Source organism: Typopeltis vanoorti, chromosome 13 (assembly GCF_054136105.1).
Source record: "Typopeltis vanoorti isolate ZY-2024b chromosome 13, IOZ_Tvanoo_1.0, whole genome shotgun sequence".
Lineage (NCBI taxonomy): Eukaryota > Metazoa > Arthropoda > Arachnida > Uropygi > Thelyphonidae > Typopeltis > Typopeltis vanoorti.
Window position 1 is genome coordinate 51,697,214 of NC_143561.1, and position 19,729 is coordinate 51,716,942.

The 19,729-nt window shown below is 37.3% G+C and overlaps 1 protein-coding gene across 4 annotated transcripts in view; it reads left to right on the plus strand.

The window, feature by feature from the left end:
• LOC150100148 (putative polypeptide N-acetylgalactosaminyltransferase 9) overlaps window positions 1-19,729 on the plus strand; it is a 187,151-nt gene that overhangs the window by 71,277 nt on the left and 96,145 nt on the right. For all 4 annotated transcript variants that reach the window (XM_090402384.1, XM_090402386.1, XM_090402385.1 and 1 more), the window contains one exon: window positions 16,631-16,795. In XM_090402384.1, the coding sequence (XP_090258510.1) occupies window positions 16,631-16,795 (165 nt within the window). The remainder of the gene's footprint in view (window positions 1-16,630; window positions 16,796-19,729) is intronic.

Sequence of the window (19,729 nt, forward strand, 5' to 3'; positions counted from 1 at the left end):
TCCTTCAGCTAACCTTTTTATGGAGAATTTCGAGATGACTTTCCTAATGGAAATGAGTCTAAAACCAGCAGTATGGTGGAGATATGTGGATGATGTATTTATTATTTGGAAACATGACCTCCCAATCCTGCAACAATTTCTTTAGTCCCTTAACTTTCACAGTTCCACTATTACATTATCATTAAAAAGTGTGAAAATGGTTTTACTCTTTGAGGTATATTGTAAACCTATGCATATGGGATGCTATCTTCATGCCTCATCTCGTCACCATCCTTCTCTAAATTAGGCATAATCCACACCCTAAATTGATGATGATGACCAACTCAAGACTGAACTTCAGACTCTCAAATTTTTTTTTTGTTCTCAGTGGCTATTATATAAAAAAAAAAAGTTGACAGGATTTTATTTTTGAACCCTACTGCTCTCAATAACCAGAATATCCAATATAGAGACCCAATCACAGTTCTATATATTGGCTGTCTGTCGATTAAAGGAGCATCTCTTTTCAAGGATCACAACATCAGAGTTAACTTTTAAACCAATTCCAACTGTTTGCAGCTTCCTGAGGTCCCCTGAAGACAGTACACCTTTCTACAAATACCCACGGGTATATAGAATTTATGCTCTTGTGGTTTAGTCCACATAGGATATACAAGCCATAGATTTGAGGTTACAAAGAAGAAACATGTTGCAGAAACATGTTGAACATATGATAATAGAAAAGATAGATATGGTCTCACCACCCATACGGTTGGTTGGAACTTTTTAACTATGCCTTTTGTAGAAAGAACTTTTATTCAAGACTTCTTGAAGGAATCATGTTGAAAGTTTTTTCCCACTTGGTTATATTATAAATTAAAGATGCCAATAAATTATATTCTTGGTTTCATCCTTTATCGAAATGTAAGTAAACAAAGTTTGCATGTGAAGTTACTTCACGACTGGGCTACTTGTACATAGAGGCTAATTACTTCACATCAATTGCCTTAGTAACCCAAAATGCAATGCACATATCTATATGGATATGTGTAATGCTGTGCATTATGGGAAGGGCCACTACTCAGACTGGTTTCAACCTTTATTGAGTCTCATCATTGGGAACCAGACCCAGAAGTGATACCAAGGTTGAAGTAATGCAGAAATCATATTTCCATATCTTCTTCTTCTTCTTCAACTTTTTGGTTCTGTCTACTGCTGGACGAAGTTCTCTCCGGTGATTTTCCAGACCATTCAGTTTTTTGCCTCTCCCATCCATCTCACTCCTGCAATTTGTTCCAGTTCATCTCTCTACCTTCTTCTCAGTCTTTATCTTTGTCTTGCTCCATCCATTGGTCTCCATTCTTGTTTTTCTAGTCCATCTCCTGTCACTGCATCTGGCAGTATGGCCAGCCCATCTTCACTTCCTGTTTAATGTATTACAATATCCATGAGACCTGTTTGAGATCTTATCCAGGTATTTGTCTTCCTATCTCTTAATGTTATTTTTAGCATGCTTCTCTCCATGCGATGTTGTTGTTGTGTTGTGTTGTTCTTAGCTTTTTGTTTAGGGCTTCTGTTAAAGTCCATGTTTCTCCTCCGTATGTTAAGACAGGAAGTATGCACTTTAGTAATAAGGTGCCACACCTTATTACTAAAAAAAGGATGAAACCAAGAATGTAGTTTCTTGGCATCTTTAATTAATAATATAACAAAGAGGAAAAACTTTCAACACCTCTCTCTAATTCAAAGTATTTTAGTAATAAGGTGTGACACCTTTTGACCGCTTGTATATGAAAATATGACTTCTGCATTACTTCAACCTCGGTATCAATTCTGAGTTTGGCTCCCACTGATGGGACTTAAATAAATGATGCAACCAGTCTGGGCAGTGGTCCTTCCCATAAAGCATAGCATTATACATGTTTGTAAGGATATGTGCATTGTATTATGGGATACTAAGGCAGTTGGTATGAAGTCAGCAGCCTCTGTATACAAATAACCCAGCTTTGCAGTGATTTCACAGGCAAACTTTGATTGCTTACACTTGGATAAAGGATAAAACCAAGAATATAATTTCTTGGCATCTTTAATTTTTTTGGAAGGAATCAGTTATGGTCCATTTAGACGGATCACTGAAATAAAACACGACTAATATTAAATGGCATATGAAAATCGCTTATTAACTATTTTAACATTAACTATTTCAATTTTGCCAGCAATCACCTTCTGTTGTTAGCTGCTGTCTGAAGCTAATGACGGAAGGTGATGTAAAATGTCAAACTAAAGGTGGATGTAAAATGGATGAATAAGGGGCTTACGCATGAAAGCTAGAAGAAGAAGGCACTTTGGAAGTAGTACAAGATGAATAATGGTAATAATTAGTTGTACGAAGTGAATAAAAAGCAGGCCAGGAGAGTGACTCAGTTAGTATCAGCAGAAATTAGTAAATCAGGCAAAGAAAAATCTTAGACACATTGAATTTTTTAGATATATGGCAAATAGAAGGAAGAATGATTATGGTAAGATGATGTTAAAGGATGAAAATGGTAGAATGGTAACTGCTGCAGAAGATATTATTGAAGTATTCATTGATCAGTTTATAAGGGTGAAATAATGAGAAACTTAAGTGTAGAGGTCATGGGAGAGAATGGCTTAATTGTGAGTGAGCAGGAGGTATTTGAGGAAATAAATAACTTTGATATCAATAAGGCAATAAGATTTGATGAAAAAACATCATGTATCTTGCACCATCACCATGCAAAGGCTTTTGATAGATTACCGCATGATAAGTTGATAGTCAAACTAGAGCAGATGGGATTGGATATTAGATTACTGCATTGGATCAGAGACTGGCTATCTGATAGGTATCAGCAAGTTGTGTATGGGGGGGAGCAATATCCTGGAAAAGGAAGGTCACTAGTCGTGTGCCTAAGGGGTCTGTTTTAGGGCATTATTGTTTAATTTGTATATTAATGATATTGGCAAAGATTTGGATGGAGATATTCAGTTGTTTGCAGATGATGCAAAGTTAGGAAAAACTATAACGATTAGAGAAAATGTTGTGGCCCCTACAAGAAGACTTGAATAAATTGAGTGATTGGGAATGGGGATGCGAGTTCAGTGTTGCAAAATGTAAGGTTTTAAAATTTGGAAAACAAAGATAGGATGCATAATTTATGTTTGGTGGGAATATATTGTTGGAGCTGGAGGAAATAAGAGATCTTGGGGGTGATAGTGGATAAGGATCTGAATTTTAGGGGACACATTGCCAAAATTGTGAAGATAACACGATCACTTCTGGGAATGATGCAGAGGACACTGACTTGTAGAAGTAGGGAGATTCTTGTTCCATTGTATAAGGCTTTGATTAGGCCACACACAGACTAGTGTGCCCAGATTTGGTCACCTGGTTTTCAAAAGGATGAAGAGATGTTGGAAAGGGTCCAGAGACGACTGACTAATGTAGTTTCTGACCTCTGGAATGTTGAATATGAGGAAAGATTGAGAAGATGCAATTTACATAGTGGACAGGAGGAAGAGAGGAGATATAGACTTACAAGATAGAGACAAGTTAGTAAGGGGTTGTTATAGGATCAATGTTGGAGAGGTTCTACAGAAAACAGTGAGAGATCAGGGGAGAATCAGAGGTTATCCCTGGAAACTGTATAAAGAGGTGTGTGAGCAGGGGAGTGAGAAGCAGGTTTTTTGCATGCAGAGTTGTGAATGATTGGAATGCCTTGCCTGAGAGGGTGGTGTCTGTAGAGAATTTGAGTGTGTATAAAGTGTTGTATGATGAGCTGTGTGTATGATAAAAGGATCTCCTAGATGAGTCTTTGACTCCATGGGATCTTGTGTGATAGTAATCTTAAGGTAATATACCAGGGAATTGGCATGCCTGCTTTATAAGTCTTACAGCAGCACAGGTTCTGAGGGAGTGGAAAGAAGGTAAATTTGTTCCACTGCCTAAAGGTGGTAATAAGGCTGTGGCTACAAATTATAGACCAAATAATAATGTATGTCTGGAGTTGTGGTAAAGGTACTAGAGAGATTGGGAAGTAGGTTACAGAAAGTGGCTGATAACAATAGTATTGGTTTATTAAAGGCGATCATGTTTTACTAACTTACTTATGTACTATAACAAGGTGACAAAAATTTTGGACAGGGGAGATGCATATACAGTAGTATACTTAGATTTTGCAAATGCTTTTGATATACTGCCACATGAACTGTTAAATAAATTGAAATTGATGGGATTGGATAGCAAACGTCTGAGCTGGATCAGTGACTGGCTGTCAGATAGGTATCAGAAAGTTGTATATGGGAATGCAGTATCCCAAAAGAGGAAGGTTAGTAGTGGTGTGCTGCAGGATTCAGTTTTGGGACCATTGTTGTTCAGTTTCTATATTAGTGATATTGGGATGGATTTACCTCTTGGCCCCTGAACCCACACACAATATCTATTTGCTGTGGGGTCTCACAGCTTCTCATATGTGGGATTGATATACAAAGAAAAATTATTAATAAGGGTAGAGGTAATTTATGGTGGTCACATAAACAGAATGGAAAATGAAAGATAAGCAAAATAGATGTTGAAGAAAAATATCAAGAAAAAGATGCTGAGGAGTATTTTAGATTTTAGAAGACTGAAATGTAAGAATTCATCAAATCAGAGATTGACAAAATAACAAACCAATTTGGCAGGAAAAAAATGTATGTATAGGTTAAATTAAAGATGCTAAAAAATTATATTCTTGGTTTAATCCTTTATCCAAGTGTAAGCAAACACAGTTTGCACCTGAAATATTTTCAGGACAGGGCAACTTGTATATAAAAACTAATGATTTCACATCACTTGTCTTAGTATCCCATAATGCAAAGCACATATCCTTATAGCATGTATAATGCTATTCATTATGGGAAGAGTCACTACCTAGACTGGTTTCAACCTTTATTGGGGTCTCATCAGTGAGAGCCAGACCCAGAGGTGATACAAAAGTTGAAGTAATGCAGAAGTCATATTTCCATATACGAATAGCCAAAAGGTATCACACTTTATTATTAAAATACTCTGGATTAGAGATAGTTGTTGGAAGTTTTTCCACTTGGTTATGCTATAAATTAACGAGCAAAGAAATTATATTTTGGTTTAATCCTTTATCCAAACGTATAACCAAGTGGAAAAACTTCCAATAACTATCTCTAATCCAATTTGGAATCAGAAGATGCTTTAAAACATTCCCCAAACCTCTACAAGAGTGGCTGTATCAGTTTAATAAAAAAATTCCTGGAGACTGTGCATTTTAAGATCAAATTAATATTCTCTCTCTCTCTCTCTCTCTCTATCCAACAATAGATGGTACCAGTTAGAATTTAGTTCCTTTTGGTTAGGTTAGCCAATTACATATTGAAACTAGTCCCCTGTTTACTAAATTGTATAACTAATTTGCTCTGAAGATTATTATTATCCTAAGATCCTATGGAGTCAAACACTCATCTAGGAGGTCCCTTTCTCTTATACACACAGCTCATCATAACCTGCCTTAAACTCATTCAAATTCTCTGCAGACACCACACTCTCAGGTAAGGCACTCCAATCATTTACAACTGTGCATGCAAAAAAAAAACTGTTCCTCATTTCCTTGTTCACACCCTCCTTCCAGAGGTGACCTCTTGTTCTCCTCTGATCTCCCATTATTTTATGAAACCTTTTCAACATTGATCGTATAATAACCCCTTACCAACTTGTATGACTCTATCATATCAGCCCTCTTCCTCCTATCCACTAGACTCTTTAAATTGCATCTTCTTAACCTTTCTTCATATTCAACATTCCAGAGATCAGAAACTACCTTAGTCAGTTACCTCTAGACCCTTAGATCTCTTATTTCCTCCACCTCCAACAATATATTCCCTGCAAGTGTAAATTTTATATCCTATCTTCGTTTCCCAAATTTTAAAACCTTACATTTTGCATCACTGAGCTGGCATCCCCAATCCCGTGCCCATTTATTCACTCAATCTATTCAATTCTTCTGGTAGGGCCAGAAGATCTCCTCTACTCCTCATAGTTCATCTCAACTTTGCATCATCTGCAAACAACTGAATATCTCCATCCAGATCTTCCCAATATCATTAACTTACACTAGTGATTTGCCTTTTCTGGGGTATTTCTCCCCCATACACAACTTGCTGATATCTGTCAGATAGCCAATCTCCAATCCAATGTACTAGTCTAATATCCAATTTCATATGCTCTAGTGTGGCTATCAGCATATCATGTGGGAATTTATCAAAAACCTTTGCAAAATCAAAGTATACTTCTGTGTATCCATCTTCTTTTTCCAATGAAGCCATCACCTTATTGTAATAAGTAAGTAGATTACTAAAATATGACCTCCCTTTAGCAAATCGATGCTGTTCTCAAAGATAATACCACTGTTTTCAAACCAATTCTGGATCTTGGTTCTAATCAGCCTCTCCATCAAATTATAGGCCTATAATTTGATGCTTCAGTTCTGTCACTTCTCTTATGAAGTGGCACCATCTTGCCTTCCTTCCACTGCTTTGGAACTTGATCCAGTGAAAGACTCATTTTAAACAAATATGTCAAGGCAGATGCCAACACCCTGGCACATTCCTTCAAAATATGTGGTGATATATTATCAAGTCCCACAGCCTTATTAACCTCAAGTTTGCTCAATTCCTCATATACCTCCAGATCATTTACAGTCAGTCTCTCCTACTCATCATTAACTGCTCTCATACTCTCCATGATGTCATGTCACATTCATAAGAATGAAAGACCTTTACGAACTTCTCATTAAATACCTCAGCTGTATCCTCTGCAGCAGTTGTTCTTATACCATTTTTTCCAATCACTGTTAACTTTCCATAGTCATTCTTTTTTTTTTTTTGCCAGCTACATATCAAAAGAACTTCCGGGGATTTTTTTTTTTTTTTTGGCTCTATTAGCTAACTGCTGCTCATACTGAACTTGTGCTACCCTTACTAACTGAATCACCCTTATTGCCTGTTCTTTGTATTCCTCATGGAATTATTATTATTATTATCACTCCTCTTATGTTGCCTGCATAATGCCTTTTTCCTTGGTTGCATGCTTAATCTCTTCATTTATCCATTTCACACTTACTTTATTTAACTTTTTTGACACTTGGAATACATTCAGACATTGCTTCTACTAGATGGTTCTTGAATATCACCCAAGCAGCACTGATTTCCTTTCCAGCTATCTTCTCATTCCATGCTACACCTGCAAGTTGTCTCCTGAGCTTCTCATAATCACCAGTCTTGTAGTTCCACAAATTCCATTTCCTCACAGAGGTTCTCACTTTGCTGACAACCATCCAGGTAATCACTTCATGATCACTCTCATCAGCTGGAGGGTGATTCGACACCTCATTTATAATAACATTCTCTCATGAGATGATCAAATCCAAGATCCTCATGTACCCTATGTTACATACTGCCTTAAGTAGTTGTCCCTCATTTTCTCAAGAAACTCATTTTCTTTATTTCCAGTTACTATCTCATCATCCCAGTTTATATTATCATAATTAAAATCGCCCATAATGATCACTTTTTTCTTATTTGCTTGGCTAATTTGATTATACATTTCATGCTCACAACCATGCACCTTACCAGGTGTATAACAACATCTGACTAAGTATTTTATTCTATTTACCTCTATCTCATAGATACTGTCTCAAAACTACTAGCACTATTTGCCTCTTGCATTTCTACCTTGTATAGACATAATGCTTTCTCTATCACCAATAACTTCCCCCTCCCTACTTTTTACCTTTTCTATCTGTATCTTGAAACACATCATACCCTTCCATCTCTGTTCATGTCAGGATGTCATCCTCATTCAACCATGTCTCACTTATTCCAACAATTTTTGTACGAATTCTTAATTAATTAAACCATTTCATTTGCCTTTGCCTTGTTTCTTACACTTCTGGCATTTGTATACAAATATAGCAGCTCATTCCTGGTTCTATAACAAGTTTCACTAATAACACTTATTAGAAGTGACTGCTCCATATTTAATTCAAGTCATTTCTGTTTCTTCTTAATTTATCTTAGAACCTTCTTCAAATCCAACTGTTTTCCCTTGATCCCAAGTCATTCCCCTTCCCTTTTTATCTACAGTTGCATTCACACTGAGTCTCCCCATTTCTCTGTTTGTCTTGCACACTTGTTCTCTCATTCTCTACATTTACGCTATCCACTTCTTCATTCATAAGCACCACTTCAATCTCTCCCTCCTAACTCTCCTGCTCTTTCACATTTCTTCTTAATTTCTCAGATTCATTCTCTGCACTCATTATTCTCCCTTCCAGCAGCAGTCTCTCCAAATGACTCACACCCATGGTTGCGAAGCGCATAGCCAAGTGACTATGCGCTTCGTAACCATATGCCTGGGAAAGGAGTGTCCTGGGTTCGATTCTCGTCTTCGACGTGAAGAGCTTAAGGATCTTCCTCAGCCATAGCCAAATTAACCGGTCTTGGGCATGGACAGCAGGGTTTTTCTCCCATTTATCTGGGGTTTTTCCTCCCACAAGCAAGCAAACTAGCCCCGTGAACACACACACACACACACGGATTACAGTCAGGAATACTTAAGACCCAGCCATAAGCCTGATTCGTCACCTATGCTGGTCCCGAGCCTGGATAATTTTTTTTGTGTGTGTGTGTGGGGGGGGGGGGGGCAGGATTGAGATGGTGCTGTACTTCCCCGAAAAAGGGACCTCACTGCCGTTATATCATCATAAGAATAAATAATTCACAATCTTCACTCTCTCCCTCATTTCATCACTGTCATACCTAGGCAACACATTGATTACCTTTCCTATCACACTATCTTTCATCCTACTCAACAATCTGATATCCATTTTTACGTGTTCCTTGTTCCCAGTCAAGTCAACTCAACTCAAAAGAGTTGGTAGATTACCACTACCAACTCTTTTGCTCACTTACTCCTCATATCCAATCACTCTACTCTATTAATTTTACTTCCAGGAAAACAATACGCTCTCATTCACAGTCTTAATTTTATTGCTAGCCATACATGCTTATTCACTGTCAGTGCTGCTCACCACCTTAACTTTAATTGCACTCTGTTTTTTTAACTTCTGCTGCATTTGTATTGCTTTCATCATTCTTACCATCGATTGTTAAATTCATCAGAACACTCATTTGCTTTTTCAAAACTTTTTATTAATTTTACTGCTCATTTACACTGTCCCTCTTTGCTATCAGATGAGCACTCATCCTTCTCGTTGCATTCTCATTATTAACATTTTTAGTTACCAATTATAGTTACCAATACTGCTCATCAAGTCCTCATTCAGATCATACCCTCCTTCCATCCGCATTAAATATCCATAATTTATCTGCATAATGGAATAAATACATATAGTAGATCTCACATTTCATGAAACAACCAAAATCAAAATTAAACTCCTGTAACAACAAAGCTGTCGCCATCTTTCCTTCACTAGTTACTATACTTCATGTTAAGTTTAATGATTTTATAAACAAACACGCCCACACACCAGAAACACTTTAAGTTCAACTTTTACAGCAACTCTTATTCATAAGCACATACTTATTTACAATTAGTTATTCCAAAAACTTGTCTGAAACAGTAGCCTTCTTTACACAAATATTCCAGCGAAATAGCAGCAAATAAGTTAAATAAATATTAAATATTATATAATAAATATTATTTCTGTTGTTGAAATAAATATTTTTCTTGTGAATCAATACAGTTAAATAAATTAACACGAACTGCCAACACATAAGCCTTTTTACCCATTTAAGAGAGTAAGAAGTTTTTGCATGGAGTATGGTAGGAGTATGGAATGCATTGCCTAACATGACAGTGAGACTGCAAACAGTGAATAAGTTTAAGGAGTGTTACAATAGACTTTGTGTTGACTAAGATGGATGATGAGTCTTATGACTATAGAGATCTGGAATAATAATAATAATAATAATTATTATTAATGATGAGTCTTATGACCATAGAGATCTGGAATAATAATAATAATAACAATAATAATAATTATTATTATTAATACATGACACCTCCGGGGAGTCCAAAGATTCATTGAGGGAGGGTACCTATTCTACAACTCTGTCCCCACCACTCAATCCACCAACTACAACGAACTGCAACTACCATCATCATTATCTGTGAAAAAAAGATTGTGTGCAAATACTTTAACACTTGTATTTTCACAGACAATTACAAACATCCATGACCACAGCAGGATTCGAACTCTCAGCCTTTTGGCTGGAGAGCAGATATGCTAACCACTCAGCCAAATAAAAGAGTAAATAAAGTTTTACATGAGAACTATTTTTTATTAGAAAGATTTTATAAAGAAATTTTTAAAACTTTTATTTACCTGTGTAATCTAAATGACTACCTCAAACTCTTCCAGTTAGAAAGTAGTCTTTCTGGATACCCCTTGCTCAATTTAAATAGTTAATATAAAGGATTAAAACCTAGCTTATAAAATTGCTTGGTATCTTTAACATAGTATACCCAAGTTAAAAAACTTTCTACATCTTACTCTCATCTGGAGATTTTTATTTAATAAGGTCAAAGCACCTTGTGGCAACTTATTTAGGTAAAATTTATAAGCTCTGCATTACTTCACCCTTGGCATTTTTATGGTCTGGCTCCCACTGATGAGACCTCAATAAAGGTCAAAACCGGTCTGGGTTTTGACCTTTATTGAGGTCTAAATATTTGGTGGCCCTTACCTTTAATGCGTAGCATCATACATCTCTGCAAGGGGATGTGCTTTGCATTAGGGGAAAATACTAAGGAAAGTGATCAGAGCTTACTTCACCTTTACCATGAATTGCCTCATACTTGTGCTACGTGCAGGCACAAACTTGACTTACTTGTCTGTTTGCTTACTTGGGAAATAAACCTAGCTTATAAAATTGCTTGGTATCTTTAACATAGTACACCCAATACCCAAGTTAAAAAAACTTTCTACATATATGTTAACGATACCAAGTAATTTTATAACCTTGGTTTTAATCCTATTACCCAAGTAAGCAAACAGACAAATATGTCAAGTTTGTGCCTGAACGTAGTTCAAGACTTATGGTGGTGGTGCAACACCAAGGCAACTCGTGGTAAAGATGGATTAAGTTCTGATCACTTTCCTTAGTATTTCCCATAAATGTAAAACGCATCTCCTAGGAGATGTATGGTGTTATACATTATGGGTGTGGGGGGGGTCAGTACCCAGACCGGTTTCAACCTTTATTGAGAATGCCATTCAGGGTCTGCCTACTCACTGATGAGACCTCAATAAAGGTTGAAACCGGTCTGGGTAGTGACCCCCACCCATAATGTATAACATCATACATCTCCTAGGAGATGTGTTTTACATTTATGGGAAATACTAAGGAAAGCGATCAGAACTTAATTCTTCTTTACCAAGAGTTGCCTTGGTGTTGCACCACCATCATAAGTCTTGAACCACGTTCAGGCGCAAATTTGACTTACTTGTCTGTTTGCTTACTTGGGAAAAAGGATTAAAACCAAGGTTATAAAATTACTTGGTATCTTTAACATATATTATACCGAAGGTAAAAAACTTTTCACATATATGTGTGTATGTATATATATATATATATATATATATATATGATCAATGTTTTTTTCAACCACTAAATACTTAAATAAGATAACTGAAAATTGGGTTTTAATTAGTTGGAAATTTGATACAACTAGTAACCAACTAGTTTTGCCACGTTAATTGGTAGCTTCTTCTGTTTAGATGAATATACATATAACAGCTTAAAACAAATGAGCTTAGATTTCAAATCAGTACATAACTGAAGCTGGAAAATGAAAAATATCAAATTCGTAGGAACCGTTTCATTAACGTGGCGAAACTAGTTGGTTACTAGTTGTATCAAATTTCTTACCAATTTTAATTAAAAACCAAAGGTTTTTAATTAAAAATTGTAATTTCTTATTGATTCATAAAGTATGCAGTATAGGGTTATGCATGGAATAGCATATCGGGTAAATGGCCTCCACGGCTTTGCTGGCACATACGCACTCTTTTGTCGAAATTTTCCATGACCATTTTGCATAAATGTGACTGAATTTCATTGATACAGCGCTCAATTTCCTCCTTCAAGGCATAAACCTTAGACTTCAAAAAACCCCAAAGAAAAAAGTCCAACGGCGTTAAGTCACATGATCTGGGCAGCCAATTCTGATCACCAAAACAGGAAATCACACGACCAGGAAATGACTCATGCAGTAATTGAATTGTTTCTCGAACTGTATGAAATGTGGCACCGTCTTGTTGAAACCACATGTCGTCCACATCCGTATCTTGCAATTTAGGCACAAAAAACTGGATTATCATGGTGCGATGGCAAGCACCATTAACTGTTATTGCCTTACCAGTCGCATTTTCGAAGAAGAATGGACTGATGATGCCTCCAGCCCAAAATCTGTACTAAACAGTGACACGTTGTGGATGCATTTGTTTCTCAACAATCACTCGTGGATTTTCTGAACCCCAAATGCGACAATTTTGTCGATTAATGAAGCCATCAAGATGAAAATGAGCCTCATCACTGAAGATGATTTTGTTCGAAAAATAAGCATCCACTTGTTGTTCCATAATCCATTCAACGAACTCTCTTCGCTGTGTGTGGTCAGTAGGCTTCAGTTCTTGAGTTAATTGAACTTTGTAAGCATAAAGATGCAAATCTTTCGTGAGAATACACTGTAGAGCTTCTCGAAATGTCCAATTCAAGACCACGGTGCCGAATTGATGTTCCTGGACTCTCAGCAACACTCTCACAAACTGCTTCAATGTTTTCTGTTAAACGACTTGTTGAAGGATGGCCGGAGTGTATAAGATCACTAATTGATCCAGTTTCCTTGAATTTTTTAATTAATCTTTTCACAGTTGATGAAGTTAAATCACTATTCCGACCATATTTTGTACGAAAATTGCGAACTGTAGCTGCCAAACCTTCATTATTTTTAAAATATTGCTCAACAATGAAAATGCGTTGTTCTTTCGTGTAGCGCTCCATTTTTAATAACCCTGAACTGTCAGCTGTCATGCTGTCTTTTTTTTCTCGTTGGCAACACTTTACCGCAAAAATGGCGCTAAATTTAAATCTTGCGTGAATTTTGGGACACCCTGTAGTACTCAACTGGTAATTAGCTTACGGAATTAACAATGCATATAGAGGATATTAATTAAAGACAACTTTAATGAATAACTTCAATATTTCAGCAACATCACGTTGCCATCTTCAGGAACATAAAAATATGGTATGTGCATGCAGGCACTAACAAAAGCAAATGAGGAAGAAGGCAAGAAACTAATATTGTTCTTAAAGTCCTAATGGTGCCCTCTGGTGGGGTAATTGGATTGTCTTGGCCGTTGGGCTGAAGTTCTCATAATGTAAGTCTCCCAAATTTGGGATAGTTTCATGCATCCAAATTTGTTGAGGTTTGGAATGTTTTTTAGAGCTGCTGATGATTCCTTGAATAATCTTTCGTACTTAAACTTGATGCGGTGTATTATTTTAGTTTTCTTCCAATGAATTCAATGGTGGGTATCTAAGGCATGATCTGCCAGCCCAGAGTGGCTGTGCTGGTGAAACCGGATGTCGTCTTTGTGTTCTGAAATCCTGATATTAGCTGTCCTGCCTGTTTGGTCAAAGTAGGACAATTTGCAGCTGCAAGGGACCTGATATACACCAGGTAGGTCTAGGGGAAGTGGTTGGTCTTTGGTAGAGCAGATATGGAATGCCAACTTTTTATATGGTCTATAACAAGAAGTCAGGTCATATTTTTTGAGGATATTGGTTATTTTCTCAGAGGTGCTCTGGATGCAGGCGATTGTGATAGATTTGGTGTAATCTTTATTGTGGAGGGGGGGAGGGGGATTGTGGTTTACTGGTTTTAGTATTTTTTGGAGGTTATAGCCATTTGCTAAGAAAGTGTTGAGGATGTGGTTTAGTTCGGTGGTTAGGGCATCATGATCTGAGAAGATTAATTTTGCCCTGTTATATAGTGTTTTTATAACCCCGTATTGTTGTGAGGGGGGAGGATTGCTGGTGAATGTATCTGCCTGTATGAGTGGGTTTTCTGTAAACAGAGAAAACCAAAGATCCATCAAGCTGGTGAGTGATTAAAGTGTCTAGGAAGGGGAGGGTGTTGTTTTCCTCTTTTTCTAAGGTGAACTAGACTCTGGGGATGTTGGTTGTTTAAGTGTGTGAGGAAGGAGTGGAGTGTATCTGAGCCATGTGGCCAAATAGCGAACACATCATCCATGTATCGAAGCTAAATAGTGGGTTTTTGTAGGGCAGAGTTTAAGGCTTTCTCTTCAAAGGTCTCCATAAGAAATTGGCCAAGGGTGGGGAAAGTGGTGAACCCATAGATGTCCCTTTTATCTGTTTGTAGAATTTTCCTTGCCAAACGAAATAGCCTGCGTTCATTGTGAACTGAAATAGGGCTGAGATATCGGGAGGACACTTGGATTGGATGAGCTCTAGGGTTTCTTTGAGTGGGACGTTAGTGAATAGGGAGGAGACGTCAAAACTGACATAATGGTCAGTTTTGACGTAATGTCAAAACTTGTCAGTGTGTTGGAGTGAGAGGAGGTTTTCTATACTGGCTTTAAAGTGGGCTGAGTTTTTTATGTGTGATGGTGTGTTGCCCATATAGTGTGTGAGCGTTTTGGTTAAAGGTTTAGCTAATTTATATGTGGGGGACTCAATGCCATCCACTATAGGACATAATGGCACATTTTGTTTATGTATTTTTGGGAGTCCATATAATCGGGGGGGGGGGTCTAGAGTTATAAGGTTTTAGTTTGTTAGTGACTTCCACAGGCCAATAAGTGGCTTTCTTAAGGAGTCTATGGAGAGTTCTAATCTGAGAGCTGGTAGGATTATATTCAATAGGGGAGGTAGGTAGTATGGTCTAGTACTAAAGCATTAAGCTTACCTTTGTAGTACTTATGATTGAGCACCACAGTGGCGTTTCTCTTATCCGCTTTGGTGATTACTATTTTTTTGTTTTTCTTCATTTCTAGTAGAGCTGCATATTCGTCTTTGGATAAGTTGGGTTTTGGAGGTTTTGCTTTGGTGAGAACACCGGCTACATCCAGTCTGACGTTGTTGGCAATATGGTTAGGAAGGTTGCGAATCCCACGTTCTATTTGGATCATGATTTCCTCGGCAGGTATTCTTTTAGGAGCTAGGGCGAAATTGGCCATGTGAAAGTGCGGTGAGTGCTTTAGGCTTTAAAACTACGGACGAGAGGTTGACTGCATTGTTGAGTGGTGGCTGTGGTAAGGAAGCAGAATTCTTTATCAGGTTTCATATTTTTTCAAGTGCCGACTACGTATTTTTTCGAATTCTTTTCTTGCCGAAGCACATGAGATGTCATAAAGAATTGTCCAAAGATCATGGCCGAGCGTCTCTGAAAGCTCTTCCTCTAGCGCCCGTAAGGTTTTGTTTTTGTTGGCAAGGAGAACACGCGTCGCGGTAATTTGTTCTCTTAATAGGGCGAAGCTAGTGCGATTATAAATACGGAGAGATTTCTCCAAAGTAAAATGGCGCTTAAATATAACACAATTAGGGATTACCTTGTTATCCCGGCAGCGTTTTAGGAAGTTAGGAAGTTATTCATTAAAGTTGCCTTTAATTAATATCCTTTATATGTGTTGTTAATTCCGTAAGTTAATTACCAGTTATGCATGACCAACGTATAAGCCTTGCTACTAGAATCACTTGTAGTACTCATCGAAAATTATGAAGAAGTTGGGTCCAAAATTTTACTTGAAATAATACAAAAGTGTTTTGTTTGTCTATGCAATTATTCTCACATATACAACTTGGTTATTATAGATATTAGAATAATTACAAAGTATAAATATTAAATATTCTGATCCATACAAGTTCCATATCTTCTTCTTCTATCCTCAACTTTATGGTTGGTAGGATAGCAATATGCTACTTTACTAGAGAATAATGATTATGGAAGAAGGTGGTTTCCCATTGCCTTCCTTGTCCTACAGTAAGTATCCATGTCTGTAGATGTGTGTGTGTGTGTTCACAGGACTGGTTTGCCTGTTTTGAGGGATGATAAGCCTGAGTTTCCAGGAGAAAAAAACCTTCCACCTTCATATGAGACTTGCTAACTCACTTTTAGTCAAAATGACCTGATAAAGGTTCCTTGCATTGTGGACGGGAATTGAATCCAGGTCTTTCTGACCTTTGGGCAGAAAGACCTAAGTTTGTTTATACCGATGAGCTATGGAGGTTACAAGTTTAATATAGCTGCATTCAATTTTGTGACTGTAGCATTAGAAACAATCACATTATAAAAAAGAACTATAACTGTCTTTAGTTTTGATATATTCAGCATGCTGTATTTATTTGTTTTATTCTGATCTAGTAAGCATTAAATAGAAAATGACCTCCCTGCCCAACTACCACAACATCATAAATAAGCTAAAACTAAGTTATGAATATCAGATAAATTATATCTAAATAATATAACATAATTTCATAAAGGAAAATAAGATAACATCTAATGTCTCTCTTATAGCCCATTTAAAGCAACCACTTGAACAGTATATCTCTGTTTTACCAAAAGTACGACTAGTTCGAACTCGCCGTCATGAGGGACTCATACGATCCAGATTAATAGGAGAGACTCTTGCAACTTCTCCAGTTTTAACTTTTTTGGATTCGCACTGCGAGTGTACAGAAGGTAAGGTTTATGAATGTTTAACACAAGTTGTTTCATCATTTTCTCATGAGTTTCATTGCAAATTAATAAAAATAAATAAAGCTCTAAATTAAATTACTATTTTTTTTCGTTGTTGTTCAAGCAGAATGCAAATCACTATTGAAATGATAATTTGATTTGTATACCAGCTGTCAAATACAGTACTTAAAATCTGTTTGGATGCTGAGGAGGAACCAGACAGAAGAATAGAGGTGAATGAACTAGAGGTATTGAAGACATTGCAAAAACTTGATACAAACACAATAGTGGGATTGGATGGGATATCACCATCTCAGCACAAGTAAGATTTCTGATGAGTGAAGAAGATCAAGATAATTCCATGATATAAGGGTGGTGGAGCAAGAATGGTAGTGATGAATTATAGACTCAGTATCTCTGGAGCAGTGATTTAAAGTACTGGAGAAGCTAGTACAGGACATCCAGAAGTGGGTATAAAGCACTTTAATTCTGTATAGAAAATTAAAGTGTTTTGTTTTTTTAGAAATCTGCTCACATCCTATTAGTGACATCAATTTTTCCAAGGCACTTGACAGGATTCCACATGGTCAATTGTTTTATGCAAATTCAAAGGGATGGATAAGAGATAGCTTGGATGGGTATTAGTATGGAAGTAGGTTGCATCTAAGAGAAGGAGGGTGATCAGTTGATACCTTAAGATTCCATATTTAATGGTATTGGGATGGTCTAGAGAATAACATTGAATTATTTGCTCATGATGCAAAGTTGAGGATTATTATTATTATACAGGTAAGCTGTAACCTCACAAACTTTTTTCTTGTTGTTTATTTGTTACTTGACTCCTTATGATATGTTTTACTCTCTAGCCACCTTTTATTCATCTCCTTTCTTTTCATTCCAAGACATCTTACATACGTGAAGACATTGCCTTTCTTAAAGCCACACAGCTTCGTATATTCTTTTTAATTCATCTTTTCACTATTACCATGATTCACATTCCTATAGGCAGATATAATTTATTCCAGTTCTCAAATAATCGTAGAAAAAATCTACCTATTTAACCAAATCAATCTGTTACAATCAGCCACCATCTTACTTTGGTTCTCTCATATCTTGAATGAATTTTAATAATGGTTATATGAAAATGTATTCAGAGAATGACTGTGAGTGGGTTTCACACTTCCCTCCAGTTCATGAGAGTGAAGTAGAATGAAGTGATCACCTGGGTTGTAGCTAGCCATATAAAGCTTTGTGTGAGGAAAGAATATATGTGGAAGTCTAAGGCTGGTGATTATGAAAAACTCAGGAGACAGCATTTTTTTTTATGTTGGGTCCATATATGAGAGGTTGGCTGGTCAACCTATAGTATGCTAGTACTGTATACGGGTAGTGGGTTGGGAAAGGAGAAACTTGTTTATACTTGATTTAAAAGCTTGTATGTTAAATTCCTTGGGAAACACGTCAGGGGGAATAGTCTTCCCTGAGTTTTACTAGTGTTGAAGTTGACGAGGTTATTTGAGCCCCATTGGAGGATGGCTTGGAGGTTAGAATTAAGGGCAGTGGTGGTTGATGTTCTGTGGGTTGAAATGAGTTGTGTAGAGTAGGGTTTGTCAAATGAGAGAGAGGAGTGTAATGTGCTGTCATCTGCAAAACTGTGAATTGGGTTGGAGGTCAACTGAAGTAGGCCATTAATATACAGAAGGAAGAGGGTTGTGAGAGAACTGAACCTTGGATGGTGAGAGGATAGGGAGCTGTCTCCCATCACACATAGTGTTCATTCAGACAGGAAGCTGGCAATCCATCTGCAGAAGTCCCGGGACAGTCCAAACGATGATAGTTTGCTTTGTAAGCCTTTGTTCCAGATCCAGTCAAAAGTTTTAGAGATATATTTGGCGAATCCCAAGTAGTTGGGATTCGCCAAATTTATCCATGACATTTGTCCAGTGATGGGTGATATATGAGAGTAGTAGATCTCCTGTTGATTGACATCGACGGAATCTGTACTGGTGGTTGCTCAATAGCTGGGTATCTTCAAGGTAGAGTAGGAGTTGATGTTTTTCTCCATCACTTTAGATAGGGCAGTAGTTAGATGGCAGTGATTTGTCACCCTTTTTTAGGAATGAGTTGAATATAGGCTAGTTTCCAGGGATATATACCAGTGGAGTAAGAGAGTGTGTACAGATGGCATAGGATAAGAGTCAGTTTTGGTGCGCAGACTTTCAGGACAATTGGAGGAATGCCATCAGGGTCAGGAGATTTTTTGTGTGTCTAATTTAGACAACAGGTTTATGATCTTTTTGACAAAAGGATACAGGGGGCATTGCATGTTGGACAGTTGGAATGACTGGAGGGCATTTGCCATTGTCAGTTATGTATGCATTGGAGGCAAAGTGTGAAGCCAGGAGGTTAGCTTTTTCTGTGAGTGATGTTGCAATTGAGCCATTTGGGTATGATAGAGGTGGGAATAGTGTAAGGCAAAAGTTATGACCAATTGCCTTGGCAAGAGACCAAAAGGCATCTGCCATTTGGACAGGCTGCAAGCATCCTGCTTTTCGCCCGTTCAAATTCTGTTTTAGAAGCATGATCATTTTCTTGCATCTTTTTCGAGCTTCAGTATAGGCATTGAAGGAGGATGGTGTTCTTGATTTGAGCCAGTTGTGGTATGCCTGATTTTTCATTTGTACAGCCTTGGCACATCTTTTGGAGAACCAGGGTTTAGTTAGGGGACGGCAGTTCAGAGTAGTATGGGGAAATGTATGTTTTCATGTCAGTGAAGATTACTTTTGATACGTTTGGACTGGAAGACCAGAAACAATAATACAATCATGGGAATGAAGCATAGTAGTCTCGGAGACTGTCCCATTTGGCACTGTTATAATGCCAAACTATTGTGTGGGAGTGGCTGTGTAAGCATTGCATGGGGGAGGAGATGAGCAC